General features: G+C 40.4%; 1 protein-coding gene across 6 annotated transcripts in view; it reads right to left on the minus strand.

Moving 5' to 3' along the window:
• Positions 1-26896, minus strand: part of RAD51B (RAD51 paralog B) — a 447787-nt gene that overhangs the window by 117227 nt on the left and 303664 nt on the right. For all 6 annotated transcript variants that reach the window (XM_069858280.1, XM_069858279.1, XM_069858278.1 and 3 more), the window contains one exon: positions 14644-14722. In XM_069858280.1, the coding sequence (XP_069714381.1) occupies positions 14644-14722 (79 nt within the window). The remainder of the gene's footprint in view (positions 1-14643; positions 14723-26896) is intronic.

Consider the following 26896-nt stretch of genomic DNA (forward strand, 5'->3'; position numbering starts at 1 on the left):
AACAGACAGACAGACATGAGTAAGAGGAATTATACAATCATATTCACTTTACCTGAATACAACTTCTTGTAATAGGCCTCGACTGCAATGATAAACGTACCTGGATTAAACCCAGCAATTTTTCATTCCTTGCTAACGGGGCAAATGTGACTTGGAAGTGGTCTGCATGCAATCATTGGTTTTATTTGTATAACTTTTCTGGTGTTTGACTATATTTGATGGCTGTGGGACAGCAGACAGCTGGGTGAAAAACTATGACAAAAGGAATCTTGTCCCATTTCCTGCCTGTGCTTCATTCACTAATGAGCACTGGTCTGGGTCATTCTCAAGATTTCTTCATCTGTTGTTGTCTCATCTGCAAAAGGGGCAACCCAGCAGTGGAGCTGTTGTCAGCTTGTCTTGGGAGTTTTTTCTGCTGCCTCTCACCCCTGCAGCTGTGTGGGATTGTGAGTGCCTGGCTGAAAACAACGCTGTATTTCGTGCTTCTTTTTGGGTGACTTGAAGGCCAGTCTGAGGCCAGATGTGCTTGCTGTTGTAATCTGTTTCCCATTTCTTGTAATAAACACATATCTCAACAACTAATAATAACGTGGAATTGGGATTTATCTGTTGTCTTCTTCAGTGTGATTTGTGTTGGAAAGAGAATGTTAATATAGTGAGGTCTTGTCTCCCCTTTCTTCCTGGAGTGCTTGAAACATTCAGTGAATGTATCCCTACAAGTAAACATCTAGACTGCTTAATCTGATGCCATTAGACTCCTGCTGTAGCAACCAACATTCCTCTCACTAGCTGGTGGAAAAAAAGCCATTTTGCTGCTTTAAGAAACACTGTTTTGCAGCAACACTGCCTTGTTTATTCTTCTTTCTTTCGTCAGATCAGTTCACTCGAAAAAGTTTCCTCCTGGTGATCCTTTTCTCTAGGATTCTTTTACAAAAGGCTTCTATCAGTCTGCAGGCAGGTTTCACAGCCAGCTCCCACAGCAAACGATTCTGTTACCAAGTCCAGTCCCCTGCCTCTCTCTCCCTGTGTCCAGAGTAGATCCCTGTGAGGCTCAATAAGCCTCTATCCAGGGAAAAGGAGTAAATGACGCCCAATTTCATTATATCAAAGAGATGTCTTCTGATTTGTATTGTAAAATGATATTAAAATAGCTCTACCTTTCCAAGCAGGTGGAAAGGTGGGGCCGTGGGAAGAAGAATGCTACAAGGACTTTGCCTACCCCCATCAACTAACAACCACAGGACGTGTGCTGTCACAGCACAACATACAGCTGTGCTCCCAGTGATTCTCCCTCTCTTCTTTCCAGTTAGGCCGTGGTCATATCCACCCCCACTCCTCATACATATTACAGTGTGAGCCTCACTCTCAATTAAAACTTCTGCTCAAGTCTGTCACAGATACTCCACCAATAAGAATCAGTTCCATTAGGCATGGTTTTAATATCAGCCTTCCAGTCCTCTGGGATCTGTTACATGGTCTTTAATGTAAGTTGAACTAATTATAGATAGATAGATAGATAGATAGACAGACAGACAGACAGATAAAAAGACAGAGATGGTCATAAAAACAGTTTCTTTACAGGAAGTCATAGGGTTGTCATTTCTCCAAGAAGCATTTCAGGGAAATGCTCTTAAGTTTCATCCTAAAGTAAGTTTTGCCAAACCCTCTACCCCTGGGAGAGAAAGGAAATTCCTTCCTCAATGCTAGGCACCTCTAATTACAGATGCATCAAACCAGCACCTACCTTTACTCAAGATTACTGTTCCCTGACAGTATCCAGAAGCTCATCTGTTGTCTTCAATTGCACTAATATATGTTAGCCTTGCTAGTTCTGTTAAGCAAATGGGCCACCAGAAACCTAAGTAAATTCTATTTCTTCTGTGCTTGTTCATTTTTATTTTAACATCCAAGTACAAAAACTGTAACTGCTTATGTAAACTTCCACAACTTGCACAACTCACACAATTTTAGCTGGTGCAGAAGAGACAGTTTCATAGCATCATAGAACGGTTTGGGTTGGAAGGAACCTTAAAGATCACTCAGTCACAACCCCCCTTGCCATGGGCAGTGACACCTCCCACTAGACCAGGCTGCTCAAGGCCCTCAGTTTATTCCATTAAAACCACTCATGATGATTCGTTAGCAAGAAAGAACTCATTTTAGCTTTTAGGAACAAATAATTTCTAGAGTTAGCAATTAAGAAAACAAAACAACCCCAAAGCATTTGTATTTGTAAACAGAGTATACAAGCTGTGTCTTGACTTAAGATGGGCTAAACATAATCTTGGATTTTTTTCTTCAAAGAAATATCACACTTAAAGATGCTAGAAACATTAAAAAAAAAAGCATGGCCAGAGTCCTTCCCCCACTTGCTCCATCTGGGTTTTCAGCATTTTTCTGTGCTTTCACATGTACTATGTGAAGTAAAGATCAATTTGTTTCCAGAAGGCTAATTTGATGGGTGGTCTGAGTTCATTCTGTTTCTTAAGTTCATTTTCCAGGACATTCAGAGTTTTCTTTCCATTTTCTGAGTTGAACTTAGTGGTTTTATAGAACCACAATGCCAATAAATTAATATAGGGTATTTGTTTTATTTCTTTCTGCATCCAGCATGGTTTTATATACAAGCTGATCACCTCCAGAACCATGCTGGCCATACAAGAAGCATATGTAATTAGAGCTTGACCTTAATTGTCCTGTCTTAGTCAGTTTTGTATATAGTTGATGCACTATGACCCCTTGAAGAATATTCCTAACACTTGACCCTGTCAGTCGTTTCACGGGATTCTCTCCATTCTCTTTATTCTTATCAAATGCTTTCACTCTGCTAAATGAACATGCCCTCGGAAACCCTACATTAAAAAAAAAACAAAGCTATTTTCTTAAATTAAAGTTCTTGCTCTGTCTACAGTGAAGTTGGTAGAGCCTTCACAAAACATATAATTTTACGAAGCCACTGGATTATAAAAAGTTTGCAAGCAGCCTCTGACACTTAGGTTTTACAGGCTGAAAAAAGCAAATCCCTTACCAGGAGAGCAGAGTTGTGAGCACAATTAGGTTCTGGAATTATGGAAACAGACTCTCATAAATGTGTGGAAGTATCATTTTGTACATCATGCACCACAGTACCCTGTGAAATGACAAGAAATCAGTGCAGGGGTGCATCTTGAATGTGAAGACAAAGCCAGTAAGAATAATATACGTGGGCTATTTCTTTTTGTGTCCGGGAATTTCAGAACATAATAAACAAGAAATGAACTCTTTATAGAATCAAAATATACACCCACTTTTTCAAACACTCCAAAACCACTGTACTGGCTCTAATGGGGTATAAATCTGTTTCTCTGCTGTCTCTTGATACATAGAGATGGTACCTGGACTAGGCAAAGCCAGACTAAAATTAACGAACAGGCAGGGTAAGCAGACTTTCATGACTGCAAGGAATAACTTTAAATCACAACCTGAGTTTAGTTGATGACACAATCATTGCCTGAGTCATCTGAAAATCCAAAACAATGTCTTTGAGCACGGTAAAATTTGTTATTAATCTGACAATGTGTCAGCCTCATGACTTGAAGGAGGGGGAGAGGGATGACAGGGATTCTGCCATGTCAGCAGACAACCTTATGGGTGGAACAGGCACAGAAAAGTACAGTAAGCCTGACTCAGTCTCCAGCAGATACATTCCCGGTGCTTCAACAACATGACTGAATTTTACACTCAGGACACCTGGCACTTGTCACACTCAATAAGGAAATGGTATCTCTTACTGTTCCTGATGGTAAGCAACAATACAGAGGAAGAATCAAATGGCAGAGCTGCAGCAAAGCAGAGGAACCAGGGCTTTTAAACCTCACATGATCTAAAGGAATACTAGCGCTGACATACCTGATTTGAGGTTGTCATGTAAGGGAAGCCTAGTCTTCAGATAAACACAGTGTCTGTCCTTAACCTCCTGAACTATCAGTTTTTCCCATCTAATACCGCAGAAAGGTTATGCTGCAGCACCCTGTGCTTCCTCACATTTAAAGTTAGGGTAGCCAAGAGCAACAAAGACTCCTTCCTCTCTAGCCTGATAGCAGAGTTCTTCCTTCCTTTTGTTCACATGAAGAACAAACACTGAACTGAACAATAACAGTGGATGCCTCATTATAATGCTCTCCTGGGCACTCAGCCCTGGTTAGCATTATCTTTCCACTTGGTTTTGTTTTGAAGGAAACTATGAACAGTCCTTTCAACTGCTGGTGTTTCAAAATCAACATTACCTTTACTTCCTCCATTTTCAAGTCTCCTTATTTTACCAACAATGCATGGCATGATGAAAAATAAAAGACACAGAACCAATGAACTGAGAAGACTGCCAGTCAATGAGGCAAGCAGTAACAGAAGGACATTTAAAGTAGCTTTTGCTGAACCAGTTAAGCTACTGATTTTGAGCATTAGCAAAAAACCAAAAACCAAAACAAAAACCAAGCAAACAAACAAAAAATAAAAAAAAAAGCCAAAACAACTTCATACTTGGTAACTGTTAAAGGAAGTGCACATAAGGAACACAGTTTATGCTTGGAATATACTTTATTTGAGAACATCAAGGCATCTGATCACACTTCCTGGAATTAACACCAGCAGCAGACCCCTCCCTGTCTCATGTTCTACTTTAAGGACAAAAAAGTCATTCAACAGAATCCGTATCCTCTGATCTATAAACTTGATTTAACACAGACTTAGCACTTGTGCATTCCTGCAGACTTTAACTCTTCTTGGACAAGTAATTGTTTTGGAAAAGTTACTAAATTATTCCTCACTTTTTACATTATGGGAAGGACAGGTGAACAAATTTAATGATAATTGTGCAATCCTCTCTGCACCGTGAAAAAGCACATAGTCAAGAAGTTACACTGAAAACAGGTGTTGGTGGATGCAGTTGTTCTGGTGGTGACTGGGAAGTGAAGCAAAGGGAGGCAGACAGCTTCATCCTCAGCCAAGGCCCTTCTTTCTGCAAAGATCTGTCCACAAAAGACACACTCTTGAGTGTGAGGCAAGCTGGCCTCAACTAGCATCATGCTGTAAGCTGCAGTCCTCAGGCAGGCCAACTTATTTACACCCTCTGCCAGAAGAGGATTCAAAGTTTGCACATTCAGTTTGTGTGCTGAAGTTTCCTGGGCCCTTGAGTGACACAGGAGTAAGTGGTGTCCTTCTTGACCCTAGGCAGTTGGGACCAGCTGGAGGAATGTCTTTCTCTTCTCGTGTTCAGACATAAGAGTGGAATTTTGTTCATTTTATACTGCAGAAATCTGGATTTGCTCTGACTTCTGTCCACTGCTTAGGAACCTTTCCTAGGGCACAACAAACCTTCCAAATGAAAATCAAATAGTGCCTTGGCTGGCTGCTCAACCTCACTGCTGCCACAGTAGGTGGGAGGCTATGAGTCAGTCAGTGGTAGACCACTCATTCCCCAGTTCAGCCTAATGCACATTTGAGAGAGCAACCCTATTTCTCAAGGAAAAGAAAGTATTCTGGATGAATAAAAGTTAGCTCTTTTAAACTCCAGTAAAATCATATTCAGTATTACTCATCTGTAGTGATAAAGCAAGGCCACAAAGTTGTAGGGAAAGGAGGGCTGAATGGCAGAGAAAAAACAACAAACCTTTGAGCTCTGGTGTGCACAGCATGAGGCCCTGCGTCTGTATCAAATATAAAGGTGGCTGGGATCACATTACAGAACTATCAGAGTTATGCTTTAACCACCCTAATTTAGCGGTTTTGGCCTTTGCTATCATGTAAGTATACTTTGGCTTGATTTTCAAAGGTAACAAGCACCTACAGCTCCCACTGATTTCAGTGACAGCTGCAGCTCTAAAAATCAATTTAAGATAGAGTGTATATTGAGAAGAACTGAAGGAAAATAAAAGGCCTATTGTGTGGATACTAAGAGTTTAAACACTGCTGATGGGTGGTATGAGTCCCTTCCATTTTCAAATGAATTTCACTTCATGTTTTGTTTGGTTTTCCTGTTGATGCATCCTGCACCCTCCAGTGCTAAGCTGGTGGGATCCCACATACTTTTCCTGGCATGTGGAGTTTAAAATAAGAGACCTCAGCAATCGGATATCCTCAGCATTTCCAGCTATTGAACACAATCATGACTACTGTGATCCAATTTCAGAGCAGAAAAGAAAAGACATATAGGAATATTCTCCCTGTGCTGGTACAGGGTAGACAAAAGAAAACCAAGCAAACAGGATGTTCTGCTCCTCTGTGAACTTCAGCAAATGGCCAAGGCAAACAGGATACTGCATACAAACACACAGCTGCAATGTATGTGCCTGGCTGCCCAATACCTTGTTCTGGGTCATTCACTTGCAGCTCAAATATGGCATGAAAAAAGTAAAAGTTGTCGCATCAATTCCCACCTGACATGCCTCAAGACTAAGTCCTTTATCAAACACATGCAGACTGAAGGAGGAATGTGATGTTTCTGAGATGCTATTAAGCAAAAGAGTCTCATCCCTAAACTCCCTCAGAACATCTTCAAGGAGTGCAATGCTTTGTGTCCATGGCTCAGGACATCACTCTGCTTATTCCAACCTTGTTTACTCAGTAGTAAGGCACATTCCGTCTGATGTCTCACAACAGCACACAGGACTCTGAGAAATCACCCTATTGCAGACAGCTTGATAGCACTCTTCATAGTCCCACAACACTTTCTAGAAACATCACCCTTCACATCTCTGCTGCTGCTTCTGAGGAGAACATCACAGGGCATTGGGACTACATGGGAGATTATTTCTGTAATGGAAAAGCTAGGATGTTTAAATGAAAATGAGATTCAGTGGACAACAAAGTAAAATCTTTTTGGCAACAACATCTCTTGTTGAACTGTTAATTGTAACATCATCTGCCTGTGCTTGTCCTTCACCCATGCAGTCATGTGTGCACTGCCTCACCTCAGGTGAGCCCTTATTGCAGACCCTCTAGGGTTATTCAGGTGGCAAACCAAGGAACCGCTGGGGCTGACACACTGCTTTACCAAACTGCTGACTAAATCTATTGCCTCTCTCATCTCTGTAATCCTTGGTTAACTGAATCCAGCTCTGAAATTTTATCTTGCAATTATTTCAGGGGTCTTTACACAACTGAGTGACAAAGGGCCAGATTCTGGTTTCCTCACAACATAAACAATCAGGACAAGAGCTACAACAGTCATTAACCCTACGTTAAGAGTTAAAATGAACATTATTAAAAATACTTTACAGTAACAGCCCAAAATTATTAATTTTGGGGAATGACTGTAATGAGAAAAAACATTTGAAATAAAAACCTGCTTGTCGGGAGGGTTTATCACATTTGCGTCTGTTTCTTTGAATGTGCTATATATTCCTGTTTCACCCCTAACAAGGCAGATTTAAGCTTATATAATAAGATCATCTAAATTTGTGGTTAATCCAGTTTTAAAGACAGGGTAAGTCTACACATCAGATGTAGAGATATCTGAAGCTGTTCTAGGTGTGTTAATTCCGGAAGCATCAAGAAAGTTTCACAGAAAAACAGCACTGAGGTCAAACCAATGGGAACTCTATTTCCAAACCTTTATCCCTGTGCTAATAAGCCCTCCCCTCCTCCTCCCCTCGCCTCAGGCAAAGTTTTCTACTTTAGATGAAGTGCTATTCAAATGTGCCTGTCTACACAGCATTGCACTCTGGAGACTTTCAGGTTTAGACCATAGGTAACTGCGGGATCTCCACATCACTCTCCCCTCCCCAGCACAAGCAACAATAAAGCAAACAGCATTTCCCTTTGGCAGCCAGGCTGTGCGGTCAGTGATTTCACAACATTTTAACACAGAGAATACATGAATTCCCACAGCTTAAGAAAAGTTGTATGCACTAAGTCATTAAGTCATTTGTGTCATAGTCCCCTACTGCTAACTACTGTGTTACAAGATAGAGTGACAGTAGTGATGGCTTCACAAAACATGCTAGCGGTGAAGCCAGAACAGACATAACTTTTGAGGACAGCAAAAGAAATCTAGTTGTGCTTACACGAGGAAGGGATAAATTACAGAAACATCTCCTACGTTAAATCCAGGCAATTACCAGCAGAGTCTCAGTTTTCCATGAACATGTTCAGTTCCCAGAACAACACGCTGTCACAAATCACAGATACTACCTCTAATCAACAGACAACTTCACTCCTTATGTTAAAAGCCTTTTGGAAATAAGACCATTTGCTTTAGCACTGTGATGAAAACACAGGGGAGCACCTCTCTTTGATCAGGAATTCATTACAGAGAGACTGGTAAAGAGAAGATTTCTCTGAAGTGAGACCATTTTGTTCCAGTAAGCCTATCCCTGCCTTGAAAAGAGGCGAATGTCTTTGCATATAGACTTCTACTTTTCAGCTCATTGTTTCAACAACACTGGATTAAAGAAACATTAGTTTTGAGTCACACTTGTGTAAATGAGAACAGATTCGGCACATTGCTTGCACTAATTTATTTTTGTATTACACTTAGTAAAATTTAAGCAAAATTAAATGCTGGCACTCCAGTTGCAATCTAGCAAAGCATTTAGGGACTGTTTGTCTTTTTGTGCAAGAAAGTAGTTCTGTATCTTCAGTGCCTTTCCATTTGTGTTAAGAAATCAGCAGGTAATTCAATACTTCATGCGAAACTGGATTTATCCAGCATAATACCCTCCCACAAATTAAGCTCACAGCAAAAAGTATGGCCAGAAACTTTACCAATCTGTTGTCTATATGCTATATCATTAGAAAGATCATGTTCGCAGAAGGAAACATTTAATTTTACTGACATGACAGAGTTGATTATGTTTCTACTGGATCTAAACCAAAGAAGACTCTAATCTTCCTTCACAATTAAAACATTTTCCTTCTACTTCTCTTCATTATAATTTTTAGTTGGTTTTGCATCTGTGCTTCGTTCTTCTGGGCTCCTTTGTTTGACAGCCTGGAGTTCGGCCACGCCAGTGAGGCTTTGCCAATGCTGCTGCAGAGCAGTAGAGCGATTCCCCAAAAGCCACCTAGTGAGAACGCCCTCACCAAAGCAAATGCCATTCCTGGGTTAGGTTTAGTAACCCACTCCCCAAGATCTCATGAACTGGCTACACAAAAGGACGTTTTCACTAACGCTAGCTACATCTGTACAGGTGATTTTGCTGGCACTGGGATGGCAGGAGTCATATTCTTTTTCACATTCCTTACACCAGGATACACTTAGCCTACAAACCCATTGTGCTGCTGTGCTTTTATTATTATAAACCCATTAGAAATGGCATGAGGTTTTCAGAGTCCTGTGGGGAATACAGCAAAAACGGTTCCACCCCACAGAGATCCTAACAATGATCAGTTCATCTTTATCCCTCCAATAGGGCCGGAAATCACCAGTGGCACTGCAAATCTGTTACCATCTCAATAGTAATGCACAACTTTATTCCCATTAATCTGTCTTCCATCCATTCACACATCAAGTAAAACCCTGCTTCATTTTACAGATTATATCCATGTTGCTTCAGACAAAGATCACTTTATAGTTACAGTTCCTGAATTGAATAAAAGCTTTTGATGCAGTAAATCATTGTCTCTCACTGTTCAAACTCACACAATACAATACAAATAATGCTGCTGTTTCTTTCAGAATTCCCTTTCTACCTCACTACTCATTACCAAAGCATTTCTTTACAAAATAGAACGAGGCACTTTTCAATTGCTTCAACCATATAAATTAGTTATAGCACTTCGGAGACAGTTTACTGTGCTGCACTACAAACCCAGACCCTATACTATTTTGAGATCCAAATGAGCCTCTTTAATTAGATTAGTGAGAAATGAAACATAATGTACCAAGGTTTCTCTAGATTTAGTTGATCTAGATCTTTCCCCTCTTAATAATGTGAACTTAAAACCTAAGATGCTCTGGAATACCACATATCTTTTGTTTCTACTTATCAGAAGTTACCTGCCTCAATAAGATACTACAGGCAAGGTAAGCATGGTTGTCCATACACAGACATTTGAGCAGTGGAACCAGAAGCAGGAAAAACAAACTAATCATCCAGTCCTGCTGGCACAGAAATCAAACTCTTCCCTTTAGCAATACAAGGCATTCCATTCTTTCTCTGGGCAGTGAGGGGAGCCAGTCAGCATGAGACACAAAAGGTTTGAGGTTAAATTTTCAGATACTTCTAACTCTCTTTCAAAAGGAAGAATAAAATATAGCAGGATAAAGCTCAATGTCAAGTACACTCATGCAAAATGGCAACCATTTAATGGAAACAGTGCTTTATTTAGCACTGAAGGTGATAACAAGAACTGAGGCCAAAAGCTGAAGGCAGACAAATTGTAATCTGAAATACAGAACAAGTATTTAGCAGCATGGTAGCTAAAACTTGAAAACACTGTCAAGGCAAAACAGAAACTCAAATTTCTTGATGTACCTGAATGAAACATGTATGATATATGAGAAGTCAATCTGGATGAACTGCCGACTCCATCCATGTTTAAACTGACAAAAAAAATCATTACTCAAAAGCAAGTCCTAGCTCACTATCATTATTTGTCTTATCTTCTCAGTGCTTTGGAGCTCTTTTAGTAAAGAGCACTGTTAATCACTTGGTTAAAGCATTCAGCAGAAAGTCCCAATAGATTCTCCAGTTGCCAACCAGCCACCATGTTCCCTGCCTTCTTTTACAGTACCATGTTCTTTGTAACAGAGGGCATTTACTTAGGTGAGATGGAGTGAGATTTACTTCCACAGTCAAGCTACCAATTGCTAAGAGCTAGGCTCTGTTGCTAGCTTGTATTTATGCCCCACAATGCTGCTTCTTCTAAAGCTAGACTTGGACAAACACCCACAGAATACAGCTTAAAACTGACATCAGCTTATTCAGCCTGTCTTCTCTTTGCATATACGTGTGCATGGCTAAGTGGCACCTTCTAGTTCCACTGTCCTAAACCAGTAAGTGCTACATTCAGCTTCCATGAAACTACAACTGGGGAAGAAGAGTCCAGAGTATGTTTTGACTGATACACTAAGAACAGAATTACTGGCTAATAATTTCCAAACTAAACCAAAAGTTATATCACTGCCAATAACAAAAATAATCTTCTGAGTCGCACCTTTAATCAAGCAGATCTGGAGCTTTTTGACTATTATTCTTCTTTTTAACAGTACCACTTCATTCATGTTAACCAGTATATTGAGCTAAAGAAGCGACAGCAAGTCCTTAAACCAAACGTACAAGTGGACAGTAAAACTTCAGTATTTTGTGGTGCTTAGACCCACACTTTTGCCTCTCTGTTTAAGATCTCCACGAAACAGAGAACTGCTGTCAGACTGGATTTTGCCATCACAATTTAGGTCCATCAGAGTCACACTGTACAGGACAGCAGTACATTATGTGAGATTTTATTGCAATGTAAAGGCAGCTGAGGCTTTTTTGGGGTTTGCACTCCATCCCCTCCACAGTACACAGCATATTGAAGGAATGAATGGAGGAGATGGAGGCTGACTTTCCTTGCTAAATTGTCTGGCCAATCTTGCTTTTCAGTGATCAAATTTCATTCCTCTAGTCTGCAAGTGGAAATAAAAGGATGAGTGAAAAACTGGATTCTTTTCATCCCTGAATACTTCAAGTTTATAAAAGCAAAGAATTTTTCTCCATGGCACCTTCGGGCAGCCTGGAGCTCTCCTTTAATAATACAGCAGAAGCAGTTCTGCCTTCACTACGGTCTCCTCTGAACACTTCTGTGCTCGCACTAAGGCCATGAGATGCAAAGATACCAGGGAAACAGAGCGGCGATTTACATTGACAAAGAGGATTTTGATACACTCCTCCAAATGGAGCATCATTACCATCTTAATAGCCTTTTGCTCTCAGCCTTCTTCCTGAGGACACTGGAGATTTTTGCGAATGGAGAACAGTTCCGCTTCCCATTTTAACTGCAACAATAGCAGAAGGGCTCCTTAAACTGCACCAAATAGCAGCTTGTGAAATCCCTAACTAGCAGCACTGCCTCTCCTGCCGTTTTATTATCCTCTGGCCCACAGAACAAAAGAAGGGGGAGCTACTTCTTATTTTTAGCCTATTCCACACAACTTAATCCCTCAGAGGTGGCAATGGAAATTGCTTGTGGAACTGTTAAATCACACTTTCAGTTTGTCTTTCATTCTCCATTCACCCTCACTAATCAAGGAGTTTCCAGACACATTTTCTGATATCAATTTGTTTATGGCCTATTGGTTAATGGTCCTGGGATGGGACCCCCTGAGTAAGAAGAAAGAATCCTGGGCATTTCAGCCAGCTGCTGCTTCTCCAGTTCCCACACCCATCCACTTGTTCCCATCAGCAGCCCTGAATGTGCTCACCTCCTGACATCAACTGAATTAAACATCAAAGCCTGAACGGGAAAACTGCCTTTGCAATCAGGCTGTGGGACAGATTCCACTCCTTAGAACTACGTGATGTCCCTGAAGCAGCAACACAGGGATACTCCCTCACCGGATGACCCATAACCAGTTGCCTTACTGACATCTTACCTTGGTCTAGCTTCCCTTCAGGAAGAAGCACCAGTTTGAACTCATAAAAACTCTAGTCTCTCTTGCATGAGGCAGCCTGGTGCCACTTTCTGCATCTTATCCGAAACAGCCATTTCCACGTGATATGCTCACTTCCTATTCCCATAGAAATAATGTTCATTGAAATGTGGGATGAGAACATGCAATGTTTACTTTGTTCAACTCAGTGAGATGGCTTTGCATGTAAGTTCTCACAAGTCTCTGTAAAATAGTCTGGGGCACATTACTGGGGGAACCATGCCCTCGGTTACTACGAATCTTGGAGAAAACCACCTAAAATGGAAACATAACAGTGTATTCAGAAAGTAAGAAATGGCTCACACAAAGAGAGATTCAAGCTGTTTTCCAAAATGTACAAAGAATGCCTGCAACCAAGACAGCATTCACTCAGAGAAATCCAAACTGGTATCTTACCTGTTTTTCAGAAAAATCTTATATGTTTTAATAACGAACCCCAGAAACATGGATACAGGGAAAAGAGCACTTGCCGTCCCCTTAATATGGTGCTACCCTATCACAGTCCTGCTCCATCATCATTACGTGTTACCAGAAACATTTGCTCTTCAAAGGTTGTGTTCAGTCCTTGGGAAGCTGTATTCCTGGCTCACAGAAAAGAACTGAAACAAGTAAAGATCCCCTCTGAACAAATGCCTCCATTTCTGAAATTGGAAATCTTTCTTTCCTGAAGTTTCACTACATTAGTGCCTGAGGACAGAGCAGGAAATTGTCTGCCCTTTTTTAATAATAACCAGAAACATCTCTGCAACTCAGAAGATACTCGAAATGATAGAAAAGTAGCTTGGCTTCTCCTCTACCCTGAATCAAAACATGTTTAGGCCAACTTCTGCAAGCCATTTCAGTTTAAACTAATAGAAATTGTTTCTAGTTCCTGTAGCTCATTTAAAATGCTGGTACCAAATAAAACATGAATTCCCAGAATCCAGGAATACACTGGGCATAGTATCCAAAGGCTTAGGAAACTACATTATCATTATGGACTCCTATATTATCATTATGTAGATGTATGAAATTAAAATAAAAATACAACAAAACCATTTTTTTTGTTCATTTTGTTTTTGTACATTATATATAACCAGAGACGTAAGTGTATTTAGTCATTAGTAAACGTTAAAATGCCGTTGGTCTGGTACAGCCTGTTTGAAGATGAGAAATGGGCCATCACATACCTTAAAATGTTTGTAGTGCTTTATGCGATCAGTGATTCTCAATCACTGGAACCTGAGAAACAGCAATACTCGCTTCACCATGGTTGCATATCAAAGTGTATCCTCTGAACATAAAGTGACAGACATTGACTAGTTTTATTTAGTCTGCAATCAGCAGCCAGGCTGCATACTGACAGACAGCAACTCAACAAAAGTGGTCTATGAATGTTTGTCAAAAAGTAAGGACATTACAGGAAGATTTATTGGGATAAATGTGGAAATGAAGGGAAGAGCTGAACTTCCCTTTATGCTGTGGTCTGAAAGCATGTGATTTAGGACATGGCCACAAGGAACCCTAGTTCCCTGCTATCATGGTAATAATATCCAGCCTTTCAGTACACTATGTCTGTCCCAGAGAATCTGAGGATTATTTAAGACTATGGGGCATTAGCATTAAAATGGTCACAAAAATAAAGAACAGATATTAATTTCCTGTATTTTTATTGATGCCAAGCTATTTGCTAAAAAGAGCTATTTGTTATAGCATATTACTAATGACAGATAGGCATGTTTGTCCTGGAGAAACCTACGGTGTAGGAGCAGTGTTGCCAGAAGCACTCTACTTCAACACGAAGGAAAACAGGGAGCCTTGATCAATCATTTTAGGGATCATTCTTAGATCCATGGCAATATGTACCAACTAATTCAGTGTAATCCAAGACAAAACAGTGAATACAGAAGGCTGCCCTTGTCAACCAGACTGTTTAAATGTGTGGGATTTAAATGAAGTATAAACAGCACCATTTGCGACAATAGTCACTGTTATCTATGTTCAGCCTGCTTAAAATACTAATTGTATTACAATCAATACCTTGGTCTTACCTTGAAGAACCAAGCCTGATTTCTCAATGGTGTAGAAAAAAGTGGAGAATGGAGCAACAGGGGATTTAGCAACCAGGAGCTGCAAAACAAACAAGTAACATATCAGTACATGTATTTATAACATACTGATCAGAGATCAAATCCATAGAATAATTTCACTGGATTTAACTTCCAGAAGTAGTAAAGCATACTGCAGAAATAACAAGGCAGTTATTGATCTCGCCCCGTCACTTCTATGTAGTTGAGGTCTTCTCATACACATGTATAGAATGTGCTGCAATTTTAGAAGGATCCACAGGTCATAAAAAAACTACCAGCATGAAAGCGGCAAATTTTGCTCGTCTTACTGGCATCCTGTTAAGCCTAATCCCTTCCATTGGTTCAGGCATCTGCTCTAAAATAGGCGATGATTTTGAGCAAAATTACAACTGCCACTGTGTAATGCAATTTTAATCACCACTAGCTGTTCCACTGATGCACCTCCTCAGCTTCTCCAAGAACTCCGCTCTCCATCCTTCTCCTGCCCTTGGAAGCAGTGTGGGCCACCCATGGGTCACCACATCAGGACAGTAACACGCCACTGCAATCATCTGGACGTCCTCTTCTGCAAAAGGGGTAATGATTGAGTTCAGTTTTTTTCATGGATCCTGTTCTTGGAGTTTCAAAATAGGAACAGGAATTCCCTCAGGGTGTATAGCCCAACTGAATTTAGCTCGGCATTTGCGTGTGCTGGTCCTCCATGGTCAGGCCAGAAATATCCCAAGCTCTCTGGCTCCTCTATGGAGGAACTGTGCTCTGTGGAAGATGAGCTGTAGCAGGGCGCAGGAGACAAAGAAATGGGCTTGCTGGCAGGGCAGGGAACGTGGGGCCCACAGCACAAACTCACATAAACGTGCCAAGCTTTATTGTTTGTCTGCTTGAGTTTTGCTGATTGCTGAGGATGGCTCCCTCACAGCTTGCCTGGAAATAACCCTTGTTCTGTCACCCATATGAAAGAGACGTTTTAATGATAAATTTAATAAGCTGTGTCCAGAGTGCAATCAGCACAAACAGTGATCTAATGATCCCTGTGTGGGCCCTCCTGAAGACACTGACAGCAGTGGCTCACGTGGAGAGCGTGCTGCTGCTCTGCCTCCAGCACAGAGCGGCAGAACAAAGCTGAAGCACGTTTCTCTGCTCACTTCTTAAACAGCTAGAAAAGGCCGGGAACTGGAAACCAGCCTGCCCAGAAGTGGCCATGCATCCTGGAAGGGTCTCAGCATGCCTTGACCCTCCACGCAGAGAAATATCATAGAGCCCAAGCCATGGCTGCTCAGGACATGGAGCAGCCTACCAGCTTCCTTCCTTCAATGCACTGATTTCATCTAACCCATCGCAAGGCCTGCCTAGTAGCGTGCTGCAGAACCATCACGCATCTCGGTGCCTAAATTTCTAATGCCCTGTCAGATACTACACCCTCTCAGCCCAAGATAGGCAGCCCTGTCAAGATATGTCCAAATATAGATTTCTTAGAACTACCAACAGTAACCAACAGATCCTGCTGATTTCAAACAGAGTGAAAAAACACAAACCACTATTTCCAAAGGTCATGCCCTACTTCTGCCAAACATTCAAGTACTTGCAATGGTCACTGCATATGAATTTCAGTCTGTGGTGCCTAATGATCAGCAGGGAAACAGGGAGCAAGTTTATAAAAGCCAAGAGAGACTACAGAGTTCACGCTCATCAAAACTGTTCACATTTCACTGAAAAGTCAGACAGTATTGAATCGCTTCATAGATACACTGGCCTGTGACATTTATTCCTAAGTGTCAGATTAACAATATCAAGCACAAGAAGTTTGAACTCTGCAGTACCCTTATGAAATCAGAGGATTTGGCAGCGAATTCTGCTGTGTGACTTTCCTGTAGTACTTTAAATGCTCAGAGTGTCTGTATAGTAGGTAGGTTTCTTATGTTTTTCTATGTGGTCTGCAGACAGGTTTGTGCTTGGATGTCTTGCAACTCTTTCTCATCTGATTCTGATACAGGCTGAAGAAACAAAATCTTCATGTCTGGTTCTTCAAACATAACTGTTATTACAGACAGTTAGCTAACATTTTTATGGTTTTCAGAACTTAAACCAAATATGGTCTCCCTTCTTCTTCAGACAGTAAAAAAAAGGTAGGCACATGAAGTCCACAAATACAGCCAGAGAACATCAGCCCAGTCCAAATGTCAGTCTTTTCCTTTCAGTTGCATGAAGCTGGCAAAACTACCTCAGGATGTGATGCAACCTTTGTGAGCTACTGCAAGTAGGAAAACTGTTGTGCTAACACTTTCCCCTCTTCCATATTAATTACTGTTCTCTCTGGAATTACCTTCTGGAGAAAGGAGGGACATGTCACATCCCATACCCATGATGCACCTTGACAAAACCCCAATTCCCTTGCCCAGCACTTCCCACCGGCACAGCAGGAGGGGGACTCTTCCAGGAGAAAAGCAAAGTTTCTCTTGGTGCTTTGCACACTTGCTTAGCTCTGAGAACACAAAGATGGGGTGGAAAGAAGGTGTAAACATCCAGTTGCAGAGTCTCCTACGACAGCTGGGTGCTTATTCGCAAAGGCCCAAAGTGAAACAGTTACAAATCTGATGTCTAAGGATAAATTTTTGGCATTCTGTGCAGTGTTAAGCACATGAATACTAACCTATATATGCATGTGAACTAGGCACAGTCGTACGTGCAGATGGATAGATGTTCAAATAACCCTATGTGCATTTGGTTACTGCATTTTTATGCAGTTAGAATATGTGTATAACTAAGTATAGCTTGTACAATAAATCTCATCCTTTCATCAGCACATCACAGGGCCCCTCTGAAAGGCTGGTGCTGCACAGTTACATCTGAGGTTCAGATCTGGCTTCCTTTTTAGTGAAACGGGGACAGCCCAGAATATTCAAAGGCATTGATTTATTTTGAATGTTTGCTTACTGAGAAAAATAACCCTTAAAGTATAATTGCATATTTCACAATCAGATACAGTACATAGAATTCTTCTTTATAACTCTACATTAACATAACTTGAAAAAAAAAAGTACATACATATTTGTAAATACCTATTTGGGTTTCAACCGAAGAGGAAAAAACTGTAAAACCATCCTCTGATTGGAACACCAGGTAGGTTCTTACATATACACAAGGAACTTACAAAACATAGAGGGAAATACATATCAAAAAAAGAGAAAATTATGTTATGGAGGGCAAGAGATGGAAGTACAAATCAAGGATTACCAAAACTCAAGGAAATGTAGGCCTTGAAAGATTATTAACAATATCAAATAGGAAATAGAAATTGGAGTTATAATGAAATGACATTGGGATAGCGATTAAACATATTCTAAATGTGAGTGAAGAAATAATCAGTTTTCAATAAGCAGGACAATGCTGAAAAAGCAGATAATGGTATTTATCTATATATCATACAGCTATAGAAGAAATGACTGAGTGGATAGAAAACTCCAGGAGTTTGGCGCACTCAGTAGAAAAGACAGAAACACTATTGAAAAAACATTGTAAGAATTAGCATGCAAATTTAGGTATAGCTACTATTTGTCATACATCTATGAAATTGATTGAAGATGATGCAACACAACTGAGAGCAGAAAGCACAGTCCTCAAAGGGAAGAGAAAACAAACGTAAACTGGTGCATTGAGGCCTGGAATCTGATTTTCAGTATCATGCAGGGCTTTGGAAGAAATTTTGAAGGAAAGAATAACTAAAGACTTGGAAAATGGGATAAAATGGATATCATGCCAGACACACCTGACATCCTCCTTTGAATTTTTTAGAAATCCGAAATAAATCGGACCACATCTACCTGGATATCTGTGAAGCTTTTAATACTGCTAAATGGGAACTCCTAACAAAGAAAACAGGAATAAGCCCAGAAGCTGTAAAACAGAAGGGGAAACAGTTATTGAAAAGAAAATACCTCCTGGATATATTAGTAACTCACAAGATTACTGACACACAAGCTGATATAATCAGGACAATGGCAGATTCAATTGCACAGTGCACCAACACATACACCTGGTAAAACGAGGGATACGTTGGTGTTAATTTGCCTCTAGTAAGCTTTAATCTGGAATACTGTGTAGAGTACAGGTCACTCATGAGCTCAAATTGCAAGAGATGGGCTATATGCTAGTGAGGAGAATGGAGCACTCATCTTAGAGGCCACCAGAAAAAACCAGCTCAATGTATCTAGCACAAGTAATCTAGGAAAAATGAGGGCTGACTGTTGTCTGTGTGTGTAAGTGAATGGGGAGATAAAAAGAAGAGAATGCAGCAGGAAGAAAGAGAAGAGCTTCTCAAACTGATGGACAACGCTGGCAACAGAACAAAGGTGCAGCCACAAAGACATTTTGGCTGGAAATGTTGAAGTTTATAACCATAAGTAAAGTGAGATTCTGGAAGAGTTTTCAACTCAAAGGGGCAAGGCTAAAAAAAATCTTTGTTCTTAGGATTCAGATTAAAATATTTATGAAAGGGATAAGAAGCAGCACCTGCAATGCACTCCATGACCTATGAAGTCTTTTCAATTTCTATGTGCATCCTGAGAAGCACTGAGGCTTTGCCAACTCACCTTTTATGCTTATAGAACTGATAGAGTTGGAACAATACATACCAGCAATGTCCCGTTATGGTCCATATGCAGTTAAGGATCTTTGTGGTTAACAAAATTTCAAAACCAGAAATTTTAATTTAAAGTCTTCCCATCTCCATCTCCTGGTGAGCATCTGCCCATCTCGCTAAAATTCCAAGCAGCCATCTGAGGACGTGGAGAACATAAAGGGTCTTCCAGGATAACTCAGAAGAAGACAGCTCAGGCAGAACAGGCATTTCTAAAACTCACATATATTTAACTATATGCCTTGTTCCAATTCCAAATCAGTCCTGTCCAAACTCTGGAGAGAGTACAGAAAAGTTTATTATCTGAACTTGGATCTGAATCAGAATTCTTTAGAAGGAGGCTAGCTGTATAAAAAGCTGAAACAGAAACCACTTTCCATAATCTTCCTTTCCCAAACTTAAGAATCTAAATTTTCAGTCCAACATAAAGGAAATATTTCCTCGATTCCTTTTTCACTTCAAGAAAAGAAGGAAATATACAACTTCACTAATGTTCCTGACATATGTAAATGAATTTATTGCTTTGTTACCAACCCGGATAAGCAAAAGACACACCTTTGTGATAACTGCAATTTAATCAAAGAATCAATGATGAAATCCTGGCCTCGCCATATTTTTTTTCCTATTGTCACTTCACTGCAGTAAAAATTGCACCGAAAGGAGTACACATTTTGACGTAAGTGGTAATAGTAAATATGAGTCTAAAGAAGTTAAATGGCATCTAGGTCACGAAAAAGACTTTTAAAATGGTGAAATGAATAGAAAGTAGACATAGAAAAATGACAAAATGACTCTTTCTAATCCACCCAATCCACGATGCTTCTGCAATGCTATCTACAAGCTATCCATGAGCTTCTGGAATGGAATATAAAATCCATGCAGTTATTCCCACGCTGCTGTCTTGCTAAAGTGTGAGTGATAAAGATGGACGAGAGAAATAAAAATCAAAGCTATTTTAAGTTTTGCAAAGTCTTAAATTTACAGAATGGTCAAATCTTAGTCTTCATGTTTCCCTCCCTAACATCACATTTCCCTGTCAGGAAGTTTGTAATAATTATCTATTATTTGACAACAATGTAGAATAAACATTAAACAACTGAAAAATTATTTCTGCCATGAGGCATGTTAAGAACAAAAAGGTACTATGGAAGAGGAAATATATCACCTTGATGAAAAGAGAATAGAAACTGGATAGATGACATTAGATTAGATAAAGGAAGATAAATGGGAGACAGAGCAGTTGAAAAACAAAAGGCTGAGAGAGAATTGATGATGACAGCAGAAAAACTGCACATTAAAGTTTGTTTTTTAATTAGGGAAAGCATTTTTATTAATACAGTTTATTGTTTTTAAGCTTTATGGAGGAGATGAATCACAGAAATTGATTGCAGAAGCCCAGCAGAAAATACTAATTATTGGGACAACATCTCCTGTCAATAGCAAGGAAAATAATAAATTAGAAAATGCATTGGATGGACTTTCTGAAGTAGTCTGATAACCAGGAATCAGGCCAGCGTCTTGCCAAAAAAATGTAAAGAAGATGAAGGGGACACAGTCTTATATCAAATTAGTTATCAAAATGCCAGGATGATAAACTACCAAAGAGTGAAATAACAGCATGATTTTGACTGAGCTATGAGCTCTAACATGGTAAAAAAAAATGATTTCATAATGGAAAACTAATAATTTCAAAAAAAGTAATGGACTACGATATTTCAATGAAATATTTGAGAAAGTTATCTGTATCAACATTTAATACATCGTTTCCATTTAGACTGGAAAGACATTCAGTTTCTTCCCCATTTATTTACTGAGACTATTGTAAGAGATGTGGTTCTTAACTATGACTGAGGAACATGGGTAAAACCACACAAACCTTCTTTTGAAGTATGTCAGCTTCTTCTTACCAGTGAACAGATTCTTGTCTTTTTATTTCATTTTGTGTTGATCTTTTCCTTAGATTTCCTTTTCTGCTAGATTTACCTTATTTCATCTTTTGTACTGACAAAGTATGCATATGTGCACTACAGACCAAAAGAAAAAAACCCCTACATTTACAGCCAATACATATTTTGGAATTCAGATCTACTGACACATTACCAAATACGTGAGAACTGTGAAAGGAGGCTGGCTCTTACTACACTGCCCCTACAGAAACAAAGCTGGCTTGCTGGGAGTTCTTGCTAATTCACATTGTTGTCTTATTCTAGTAAATAATCATTGCTAATAGTTGATGCATCTCAGGAGAACCCTTCAGTTACACCACGTTAGCTTGGAAGAGCATAGCTAAGAATTGAGAAGGAAACCTACGCTATCGACACTGTCATTCAACAGGGATGAGGCTATCTCTCAAGGTTCAGTTAGATTCAGGTACTAATAAAATCAGTGCTAAGCTAAACAAATCTTTCCCCTAATGATGCCAAATGTCTGGGTGGACAATCTTCATGCCAGCATTTCCCTTCTTATTGTAGATTAGAAGGGCTGTTTTCTCAGCTGCAACAGAGCCCAGGAAAAACTCAGCAAGGAAAACAACAAAGTTGATTTTGCATTAGATATCCCAACAGACCTCATAACTGCTTTTTCTGCCCTCCCTTCTGGTTCTCCTTGGGCCCTATGCGCAGGAATTTGATATATACTAGAAATGAAAGCAGCAGTCCTTCTTCTGCAGATCATTCATGTTTGATCATGTTTGATCATGTTTGATCCCAGCTTCCAGGATCAGCTTTCCCAATCCCACGGATCATGCTGCCTCCAACCCACCAGAAAAATAATTCAGGAGAGAACTAGGAATTCCCTAACAGGCACTAACACTGCAGTGACATCAAGGCTCACACAGTGGTAAGCCAGTTGTCTCCTGCTCCCTCTTCATGTAGAAGTATCCTTCAGTGCAATGGGGTGGCCTTTTACAAGGTAAAAGAAAAAATGGTTGTGTTTTCTGCCAAGCCTCAGCAAACACTAGTGGTTGTTAGACTCTGGAGCTCTCTGAGGCTTCAGTCTCACAATGGGTTCTGATTTAGCTTGGGAGAAAACTGCTCCTTGATTCAGAAACAAAAAGAGACCTTACTACAATTTCCAGTGTTTTGGTGAAAAAAAAAGAGTAGGTTAGGCATACTTATCCTGCACTCACTCACTTAGCTCACAGGATATCCCCATAAACAGTTTAGTGATCTCCCACTGCAAATGACTCTTAGGATAACAACATTTTGCTCATATATGATACTTAACCTGTAGGTTTTAAAAAGGTTTTACAAGAATGGCAAAAAAAATATCCCCATTATGCATTTGGGTAAATTGAAGTTCAGAAATTAATTACATTCCTAAAGATTGTATAGCTATATTGGTAACAAAATCCAAAAAAGATGTTACGAATTAAAAGCAAATCACTGTTGAGTTTGTTTGACTTTATCAGGGACTTGTGTTTTCTTATGGAAATTATTACCCCCTGCTTTGGATCTTCCTCCAAATCCCACTGCAAGGAAAAGCTCTCTATGCACAGATCTGCCTGTTTCAAGCAGAAGAAATCTCAGAAACTCCAGCGGTACTACCAGCATCTGTATTCTTGTGGTCAATAGAAAAGGCTACAGGCTGGGCAGGCTGGGCAATGACTGGGAGTAAAGGGGAACAGTGAACAAGTTGACAGAAAAGTGATATACAGAGCCATGTTTCAGCCTTCCTAATTATCTAGACACCACACATATATCCTCCCTGGTAAAACAAACTTGGTGGATTGAAACAGGGAAAGCTTAAGATGTCTTGAGCACTAGAAAGTAAACAATGAAAGGTGGGGCTACAAACATGCCCCATTACCAGGAGCAGATGTGGACTCCCCCACCACTTTTTGTACATGTTAAAAAAAAACATAATCACAATTTGGATTAACATAATTTCTTAGCAAACTATCATTTGTGCCATGGCCAGCACCTGACAGATGCCGTTCCCTGAAGTCCAGTTGTTTAAAAAGGTTTTCATCAGGGCCAGGTTAATGGGCCACAACTCACTAAAACTCTTTATAGAGCAATTTAAATGGATGGTTTCTTTCCTTCTCCCACAAGAAAATCCTGTCCAGATGAAACTGTTTAGGAATGAGTTTCCTTTCTACTGCTTTATAGAAAAGCAACAACAGCAGCTAGACACTGTATGAGAGGCATTTGGTAAATCCAAACCAATTAGTGCAGAAAAGTAGGCAAGCAGAGTTTTGTGCACATCCTAAAAATGTCCATTAGCACACATCTGGAAACAACAGTAAAATGAACAGACTCAAAAGGCAGCTGACCATCCTGCTGTTGTCTCACCCCCGAAAGTGTAGCAGCACATCTGTTTATTTTCTTTTAGTGCAATGCATACAAATTCCACATATAAAAACATTGCTAAGTGTGCAAAGCCAAGAAGTCACTGCCTTCCATTTTAAGAAAAAGGGAGGAAGAAATGCAGATGCATTTATGGCAGTTTTGCAGGGGAAACAGCAACAGTGGATACTGATTTCAATAAGGAAATTAATGAAGGGAAAGTCTTTAAAAGCCCTAGGGAAAACATGAGATGGATTCAGCATGGAATAAAGAATTGAAGGAAATCTCAATCCTGAAATATAGGCATGACATTTATATTAACAAATGCAAATGAGCATCAAAGAGACCAAACATTTTCAGCCAAATTCTGACAGATTGCCTTTGATTTTAAGAGTCAGTGCTAGTGGGAAGCAGAGATTCTGACATATTTAAAATACATCTCTAGAAATCATGAACCTACGTGATGCTACCCAAATTTCAGATGAATCACTTCTTGCTTGTTTTATCCTAGTACTAACTTTTAGGGTAAGGTCCTGTGTTCTTATGGGTAAGTCTGAGCAGGTCATTCACCTTTCAGACCTCACTCTGCCCTCCAAAGTGGTTAATTAATATTCATTGACTTTACTTTGCTATATTTCTTATGTGAAATTATTTAGGCTGTTTACTTCTCCAACTTATATTCTCTTACTTCCCTGACTTACATTTAGGCTAAGCACATGCTCCTAACTTAATTACCAATAGTTCTATTCTCATACTACAGATTACCCTTAAAGAAGTACCAGGAGTTCCTTACACTATTTTAAAGATGGAAGATGATGGTCTTGCCAACAGTGACACAGAAATGTGTGATAACTTGAGAATAAAGGTAAGGGAAAAGGGCTGCTGATTACTTATCCAGTGTCAAGACTAGAAGTGCAAGTGAGATAAAGCATTTTATACTACTTTTGACTTGCCTTTTCTGAATCAGCTTTTTCATCCAAGGGAGGCCTTGTTTGGTGGTTTTCTGGCTGTATCTTTTATTATCATAAGAGGCCACAACATAGTCAGTGACTGCACTAGCTTTGTGTAACCGCAAATTCTTCCAAAAAGCAGCCAACTGAGTTACTTAGGTAGCTGAGACAGAGGTGGACAGATGGTTGAAAAGCTGACCTAAAGAGACTACATGCAATGAAGCTGAGATTTTGCTTTGCAACACCAGACACAACAGGACACTCAGGAGGCAGAAGCAGTGTACAAACTGAAACTCTGAATGTCTTAATGATGGCAGTAAATACTGCTAATGGCTATGGACAAAACAGGACTTTTTACAACAGAAGGGGAAAAAAAGAGCTCTTGGAGCAGTTTGTTAGTGCAGTTCCTCCTAAAGTAATGAATAACAGTCACAGGCAATGACTCCAATAAAAATAAACCATCACTGCACGCACATGTGGGTAGGCTTACTCCCAGAAGAGACATTCAATACTTGCAAAGGAAAGAAATGGAAGGAAAACAAACAAAAGGAGGAGATAGAAATGAAAACCAAAAATCTTTTAAGAATAGAGGAGAAACAGGGGAGTGGACAAGTCCAGGAAAGAGGACACTCTGCAAAGAGGACTCTTCTCTCCAAATCTCAAGTTCTGCTAAACCTGATTGGCTTCTCACTTCTAAAGAGCAATACATATATAAAGGACTTTTTTATCGTGCATAATGCCAGGACCTAGGAATCAGGACTTATGAGTTTTATTCCTAACTTTGACATCATTTTATTAAAGCAATTATATGAAAATCATGTAGCACTCTTGTGCTTCAGTCCACAATTAGTCACATAAAATCAAAGAATCATAGAATCAATAGGTTGGAAAAGACCTTAGAGATCAACAAGTCCAACTGTACCTGACCACTACTAAACCATATCCCTGAGCACTTAATCTACCTGCTTTTTAAATACCTCCAGGGATGGTGACTCAACCACTTCCCTGGGCAGCCTGTTCCAGTGCCTGATAACCCTTTCAGTGAAGAAATTTTTCCTGATGTCTAATCTGAACCTCCCCTGGCACAACTTGAGGCCATTTCCTCTCATCCTATTGCCTGTCACTTGGGAGAAGAGACCAACATGCCCCTCACTACAACCTCCTCTCAGGTAGTTGTAGACAATGATAAGGTCTTCTCTCAGTCTCCTTTTCTCTAGGCTAAACAACCCCAGTTCCCTCAGCCGCTCCTCATAAGACTCATTCTTCAGCCCCTTTACCAGCTTTGTCGCTCTTCTCTGGACGCACTCCAGGACCTTAAAGTATTTCTTGTAGCAAGGGACCCAAAACTGAACACAGCACCCAAGGTGCAGCCTCACCAGTGCTGAGTACAGGGGGAGAATCACTTCCCTGCGCCATTGGACTCAGCCCAGCAGTCCAGCCTGTTCAGATCCTTTTGCAGAGCCTCCCTACCCTCCAGCAGATCGACACTTCCACCCAGCTTAGTGTCATCCGCAAACTTGCTAAGGGTGGACTCAATGCCTTCATCCAGGTCATCGATAAAGATATTGAACAGGACTGGACCTAGCACGGAGCCCTAGGGGACACCACTTGTGACGGGCCTCCAGCTGGAGTTAACTCCATTTGCCACCACTCTCTGGTCCCAGCCATCCAGCCAGTTTTTTACCCAGCAGAGTGTGCGCTTGTCCAGGCCAGTGGCAGCCAGTTTCTCAAGCAGAATTCTGTGTGAGAAACTGTATCAAAGGCTTTACTGAAGGCCAGGTACACTACATCCACAGCCTTTCCCTCATCCATCAAGGTTGTCCTGTGTGTGCTGTATGATAGCACTTGAGATGACTGCTCCATGATCTTCCTGGCACTGAGGTCAGACTTACAGGCCTGTGGTTCCCCGGATCCTCCCTGCAACCCTTCTTGTAAATGGGTGTAACATTTGCCAACCTGCAGTCAAGTGGAACTTCCTCAGTCAGCCAGGACTGCTGGCAGATGATGAAGAGGGGTTTGTTGAGCACCTCTACCAGCTCCCTTAATACCCTCGGGTGGATCCCATCCGGCCCCATAGACTTGCGAATGTCTAGTTGGCCAAGCATGTCTCTACTCATTTCCTCTTGGATCATGGGAGCTTTGTTCTGCTCTTCCTCCTTGTCTTCTGGCTCAGGAGGCTGAGTACCCAGAGAACATCCTACCTTACTAGTAAAGACTGAGGCACAGAGGGCATTAAGTATCTCAGCCATATCCTCGTCATTTTCCACTACTGTTCCCCCTGTGTCCAGTAAAGGATGGAGATTCTCCTTGTCTCTCCATTTGTTATTAATTTATTTGTAGAAACA

This window comes from Phaenicophaeus curvirostris, chromosome 5 (assembly GCF_032191515.1).
Source record: "Phaenicophaeus curvirostris isolate KB17595 chromosome 5, BPBGC_Pcur_1.0, whole genome shotgun sequence".
NCBI classification, from domain to species: domain Eukaryota; kingdom Metazoa; phylum Chordata; class Aves; order Cuculiformes; family Cuculidae; genus Phaenicophaeus; species Phaenicophaeus curvirostris.